General features: G+C 56.4%; 1 protein-coding gene across 1 annotated transcript in view; it reads right to left on the reverse strand.

The window, feature by feature from the left end:
• Nucleotides 1-3,422: 3,422 nt before the first annotated feature.
• PRSS16 (serine protease 16) overlaps nt 3,423-6,803 on the reverse strand; it is an 8,310-nt gene continuing 4,929 nt past the window's right edge. The window contains exons 8-12 of the mRNA XM_077765763.1: nt 6,405-6,436; nt 6,175-6,316; nt 4,271-4,450; nt 4,038-4,192; nt 3,423-3,787 (exon numbers count right to left, since the gene is read on the reverse strand). Coding sequence (XP_077621889.1) covers nt 3,719-3,787; nt 4,038-4,192; nt 4,271-4,450; nt 6,175-6,316; nt 6,405-6,436 — 578 coding nt within the window. The 3' untranslated portion in view covers nt 3,423-3,718. The remainder of the gene's footprint in view (nt 3,788-4,037; nt 4,193-4,270; nt 4,451-6,174; nt 6,317-6,404; nt 6,437-6,803) is intronic.

Consider the following 6,803-nt stretch of genomic DNA (forward strand, 5'->3'; position numbering starts at 1 on the left):
GAGGATGTGGAGAAACGGGCACCCTCCTACACTGTTGGTGGGAATGTAAACTGGTACAGCCCCTCTGGAAAACAGTGTGGAGGTTCCTCAGGAAACTAACACTAGAACTCCCCTATGACCCAGCAATAGCACTGCTAGGAATTGACCCAAGGGATATAGAAATGCTGAGGCATAGGGGCACACGTACCCCAATGTTCATAGCAGCACTCTCAACAAGAGCCAAATCATGGAAAGAGCCTAAATGTCCATCAATGGACGAATGGATCAAGAAGATGTGGTTTATCCATACAATGAAATACTACATGGCGATGAGAAAGAATGAAATCTGGCCATTTGTAGGAATGTGGATGGAACTCGAGGGTGTTATGCTGAGCGAAGTAAGTCAGGCAGAGAAGGACAGATACCATATGTTTTCACTTATACGTGGAACAGGAGAAACTTAACAGAGGACCATGGGGGAGGAGAAGGGGAAAAATACTTCGGGAGAGGGAGGGAGGCAAACCATGAGAGACTCTTGAATGCCGAGAACAAAGTGAGGGCTGATGGGGGTGGGGGAGGGGAAGCGGGGTGATGGGCACGGAGGAGGGCACTTGTTGGGATGAGCACTGGGTGTTATAAGGAAACCAACTTGACAATAAACTGTGAAAGAAAAAAAAAGAAAATTGTGTGTGTGTGGTGCCCGTGTGTGTGTGTGTGTGTGTGTGTGTGTGTGTGTGAGTCTGCTTCTGGACTCCGCCCTGCCCCACTGATCTGTCTGCTTATGTGTGTGTAATGCCCAAACCACATCGTCTTCACTGCTGCAGCTTAGCAGGCAGTCTTTGGAGCAGGAAGTACCCGTCCTCCACCTTTGCTCTTCTCTAGCCTCAGTGTGAGGGGTTTGTGTGGTGCGGGGCGCAGGCGCTGGTGAGGGTGCATAGAACAGGCATTTGCTCGACGCCCCTGGGGTTCTCGCCCCGGATAAGGCCGTGCTGCACCCACACCGGCGCACAAGCTTCCAGGGAAGGTAAGGAGTCCCACATGGCCCCGCTTCCAGGTGGAATGTATGTGGGTCAAACCAGTGACCCTCAGAACACAGTGTGTCTACATTCTCAAGACTGTTTATTCTCATTCGAGTTCACGTATTTTATAGGATAGAGGGCATCGCTGGCGAAGGAAAGCCACAGGCCGGAGGACCGCAAAGTTAGCAGCCGTCTTGCTCCTGAGAAGAGCTTTGTGCTCTTTGAGCCAGTAGACCAGGAGACTTGGGCTTCTAGAACACCAAGGCCACGTGACAATGGCACAGGCTGTGAAACACGAACTCACAGGGCCGTGCATACCAGGAGGGCACCGTCCCCTGGCTCGGGGACGGCGCATTCTAGTGCATTCTAGTACAGAGGGGCTGAAGTAGAAAGAAAATAAGGTAATTTCAGGTGGTGCTTGTGGCTAGGAAGCATGTAAAACAGGTAATGTGACAGGGAGTGACTGGGACACAGAGGCAGTCAGCAAAGGCCTCCTGGAGGTGACATTGGAGTTGATCCTGAATGTTAAGGAGGAAGCAGTCATTTAAAAGTCATTGAGGGAGGGGCGCCTGGGTGGCTTAGTAGGTTGAGCGTCCAACTCTTGCGGTTCGTGGGTTCGAGCCCCCCGTCGGGCTCTGTCCTGGAAGAGTCAAAAGGGAAAGTCCGAAGGGCCCCTACGTAGCCCCGGGGAGGATTTCCGACTTTATTCCAGGTCTAGTGGGAAGCGTTTGGAGGGCTTTTAGCAGAGGTGACCTGATTTACCTTTTGCAGGAATCACCACAGTCTGCAGAAAGAGTGGATAGTAGGGGCCGAGTAGGGGCCAAGGACACCAGGAAGGGAGAGTACCTGGAAGTTTCCATCCTCCCCGAATTCAGACCCCTACAGACGCTATTGCTGGTCTACAGCAGTCTCGGCTGAATAAAAGGAGGCTGCCCAGCCGGGGCTCAGGCCGCAGACCCCTGCCAACCCCCAGGTGATCTCAGCACCCGGGCGGGGGCGCTCAGCCTGGCGCCCTGCACACGCTGGGGCAGCTCTGAGAATGCCTGAGGCGGCGGGGCCCCAAATCCGGGGCCATTCAGGTGTCAGGGTGAGAAGTTTGCAAAGGAGAGTGCGGGCAGCTGCCTCCGGCAGAGCGTGCGAGCGCGACGTTAGACCTCCTTCCTTCACGCCGCACAGACACCGCGCACCCACCACGTGTGGGACCGCGGGGCGCGTGCTGAACATACAGACGGGGGCCGTCCCGCCCGGGGCGACCCGGTGACCGAGGCCGGGGTCAGCGGGACACGGTCAGGGTTCCTCACCGCACGGCGGGCTCGCGGCTTCTCGCACCGAGCCCTCACCCTGTCCTGACTGGTCGCCTCTGCCCTCCCCAGCGCCCCAGGCGCTCGCCTCCCCGGCTGGCTGCCCCCCGCCCGTTCCCAGGACCTCGCCCGGAGTGAGGGAGCCGTGGCTGAGCAGGCACCCCTGCGAGCGGGCGCACCCCCCGCACACCCCGGGGCTCCCCTATCGGGGAGGCTTGACCAGCGCCCCGAACACCAGGGTGGGAAACGGCTGAGTGAAGGGCAGGGAGGGAGAGGAGGAGGCGGGGAGAGAAGGGCAAAGATTAAACGGCAGGGGAGAAACAGAAAAGGCCTGAGAGGTGGAGAAGGTGCGAGGAGAGAAGGGAGAGTCTGGAGAGGGGAACTGAGGCAGAGGCGCACTAGGCAGGGCAGACAAGTTGGAGAGGAGGCGAAGCGGGACACTGACTGACACAGGTCACAGAAGTAAACACAGGGGCAGAATGACACACACAGAGATCGAAATGAGGATATTCAGAGAAACAGGAGAGAGCCGAGACAGACAAGAGACAAGGAGAAAGCAAGAGCCCGAGGAAGACGGGGCGCACGAGGACAGGGAGAAGCAGGCACACGCCTGAGTCGGGAGGGAGGGGTGCGGCAGCGTGCCCGGTGGCCCAGGAGCCCAGCAGAATTTGAGCTGCCACACATGTGACATCTGACTTAAAATACCAATACTCCTCGGGGCGCCCGGGTGGCAAAGTCGGTTAAGCGCCTAGACTCTTGATTTTGGCTCAGGTCATGACCTCATGATCGTGAGGCCGGGCTCCAGGGTTCAGGTCTCACCGTGAGGCCTGCGCTCTCTCTGCCTCTCCCCTGCCCCAGAGAGAAGCCCACTGAGTGTGAACCAGGTGCTCTCACCAGACACCTGATTTTCTGGCGTCCTGATGCCACACTTCACAGCTTCCAGAACTGTGTGAAATAAGCACCTGTTGTTTATAAGCCACCCAATCCCCAGTGTTCTGTTATCGCAGCCTGAGCGGACCAAGCCAGAAGCTGACTCCCTGTCCCTTCCGCATCCTAGGAATCTACCAAGGTCGCTCTGCTTTTGAAAGTAGGGAAAAAAAATCAATGGGAGATGGGTCCAGAATTCTATTTCACGAAGAGGCTTTACTGCAAGATACTTTAAACAATAAAAAAAGATAACCAAGAAACAGTTAATAAAATGCTCCCTGCAAAATAAAATGAAATACCAATATTCACAGTGAGAATACTCCTCCTCTTATACTGCTGGTCGCTCTCAGGAATGACAAGGTTGGCAGCAACAAGTCGGTTGTGTGCAGACCAGATTCCTGGGAATTTCCTCTTTTGAAACAAGCTCCGTTCTCCTGTCCAGGGAACAAGGTGGCCACGTGCGCGGAGTGGCAGTGGCGAGGGTCCGGGCCCTCAGCTCCCGCCCGTCGTCTGGCTCCGCTGTGCCAGCCCGAGCCAGGTCTGCAGCCGCCTGAGGATGCTCTGCGGGGAGACGCTTGAAGTCAGATTCCAGGGAATGGAGGGCAGGGACATGCAAATCAACACCCAAACGAGATGCTAATTTCGCGGAGGGAAGGGACATGCAGATCAACATGCAAACAAGATGCTAATTTCACAGAGGGCAGGGACATGCAAATCAACATGCAAATGAATGCTAATTTTGCGGAGGGCAGGGACATGCAAACCAACATGCAAATGAGATGCTAACTGCCCAGAGCCGCAGCCCTCTGACCTGGCGCCCCAGGCGGAGGTTGGAGGAGTCCGACGACGTCTCGGGTGCCATGTCCACGCAGTGGGAAGCACCCGGGATGAGGAGGGCGGACTCCGAGGGCTCCGAGGGCCCCGAGGCTGCTGTCACGCTTAGCGCGTGCCAGGGGTCCGTGTCCCCTAGAAAGGAAGGAGGAATGGCATGCCGGGCCGGGGTTAGGTGCCCACCCAGGGGTCAAGGTTCTGAGGGCCGCTCACCATTAACGAACAGGACGCGGGTGGCCCCTGGGGTCTGGCCGCCATAGTAGGAGTTGGTCTGGGCCACGGCCTGGGCTACGGAGGAGCTGGAGAGCCCGAACACCTGCTCACAGAGCTCGAGCTGGGAGGGCAGCGTTGGGAGCTGGGAGAACGGGCAGCTGGGGTCCTCACAGGTGACATCTGGGGGGGGGATATAGTGTGGGGCACACGGCCTTTAATAGTCATTACAGGGCCTCCCCTGGTGCTGACCCAGGCAGGCCCTACCCCCCTTGGGTAAGCTCCCAATCCTGGCAGAGAAACGCTCCNGGCCACTGCCAGGGATAAAAGCTTAAGGAACAGGAAGATGGAAGAGAAAGCAGCATGAACAGGGGGACAGCGTGCACACAGGTCCGGAGGGACCAGGAGCGCAGGATTAAAGCACAAATTGGACCGTGTCTCCCTTGCTTAGGATCCTTAGCTCCCCCGCGCCCCCAGGCTAAGTCTAACTCCCTTAGCCTCACGTTCACCCACTCCTTTCTTCACCAGGTAACCATACCTACTGTCTGCTCACACGCATGGGGAACGGAATGGGGGACACAATACTGTCCCAGGCTCTGCCATCACAGGGCTCGCGGTGCACGGGGGAGAAGGGAAATGGGGTCTGTAGGATGAGACAGCAAAGCGCTAAGGAGAAAAACACGGAGCTGGGGGGGACGGGGGGAAGGAAGCGGGCCTCTTTCCAGCAGTCAGGTAAGGCTCCCTGAGGAGGCGGCATCTGGTACTGAGACTTGAAGACGAATAAACTGTGTGATGAGAGGAAGCTGAGTAATCCCAGCAAAGGGAACAGTACGTGCAAAGTTCCTGAGGGGTCAGGAAAACTGGTGTATTTGAGGGTCAGAATATGTAGTGTTGGAAGAGTAATTATAATTAGTGCTTAGGGAGTACTTATTGTGTCCTGGTGTTATTCTTAGCATGTTACATATATTATCTCCTTTAATCCTGGAAACAGGATTATGGGAGGCACTACTATTACTCCCATTTTACAGACTGGAAACTAAGGCACAGAGAGAGAGCTTAGGTTATTTGCCCAAGATCATATAGCTATGAAATGGTGGAACTAGAATTTGAATGCTTCGCTTTAAATCATATCTTCATTGCCTTCAGGAGATGGGAAAAGATTTGAACTTAACTCTGGAGTAGGGGACCCAGACTGAGCAAGTAAAATTACAGGATGTCCAATTAACGTTGAATTTCAGTTCACAAATACTTTTTTAGTATAAGTATGTCTCATGTAATTTTGGGACACACACTAAAACAAAAGTTTTCTCAAATTCAAATGTAACTGGGCGTCCTGTATCATATTTGGCAACCCTGCCCCAGGGTCACTGGGGAGCCACGGAAGGAAGAACAAGGTCATATTTAGAAAAATCTCTCTAGGTGAGGGGACTGGATGGTAGGGGTGAAATGAAGTCCTGGAGACCAGAGAGGAGGCGGTGTCAGGGATCCAGCAGGAGGGGATGGGGGCCTCCACCAGGGCAGCAGAGCTGGGAGTAGAAAGGGGGTTGGGGTGAACCGGAGGCTGTCTAGTGGGCAGGACTCTGGCGGACAGGCTACCGGACAAAGGGAAGGAGGCATGTAAAACGTGCGAGGGTTTCTAGGCCAGTGACTAGGGAGAGGGTGGGGCCGCTCCTGGGACAGGGACACAAAAAGCAGAGTGCAGGGACAACCACTCCTGTGAGGGCTGTGTGTGTGAGCGATTCTGGCACATTCTACGACAGCTGTGTGCCCTCCAGCCCCACACCTGCGGCTAAAACTGGCAGCGTGGCCAGTGTCCTGTGGAAATAGAAGCCAGTCCAGACGGGGAGGCAGCCTGTCCCAGCAGGAGCAGAATGGACGTTTCTGGGACAGGGGGGCGGGCCACTCACAGAAGCCGAACTCAGTACAAGTCTGGTACAGCCACTGGCGGTCGCCCACGCCGGACACTTGGGACTCCGTGACCTTCAGCTGTGCCACTGTTTCTGCTCGGGAAAAGCTTAGACATCTCTGGCCCAGGCTGTGCATGACGACCTAGGGGACAATCCACACACACACAGGTAAACTCCTCCTGTCCCAGCGAGTCAGGGCCCAGGGCCTGAAAGCACACACAGGTCCCTACAAGTCCAAGGTCCGAAGAACTCCGGAGCTCTCCTGGGAGTCAGGGGTCTGGGCGAGAGGGTGCCTGGGTCCCTGTGGGTTAGAGGTGAAGGCACTAGGTGACTGTGAGACCCTGGGCGAGTGACCATCTCTTGGAACAGCTGTTTCTGGCCGTGGATCCCGAGGCTGGAATCCGGGCTCTAGGAGAGCTGTGTCCCCAGGGCTTCATTCCTTCCCTCCTTCCGTAAACGCTAGGGGAGCACCTGCGGAGCGCCGGACTCCGGGGCAGGCCCGGGAGCGACCGGACAGGACGCGCATAGGGACCAGTCGTAGCCGCTAACCCCTGCAGAGCGTGCGCTTCCCCCGCCCGACTTCTCCGCACCTCCCCGGGCCCTGGGGCGTCCCCCCCCCCCCACCCCAC

This window comes from Crocuta crocuta, unplaced genomic scaffold (genome assembly GCF_008692635.1).
Source record: "Crocuta crocuta isolate KB4526 unplaced genomic scaffold, BGI_CrCroc_1.0 scaffold811, whole genome shotgun sequence".
NCBI classification, from domain to species: Eukaryota; Metazoa; Chordata; class Mammalia; order Carnivora; family Hyaenidae; genus Crocuta; species Crocuta crocuta.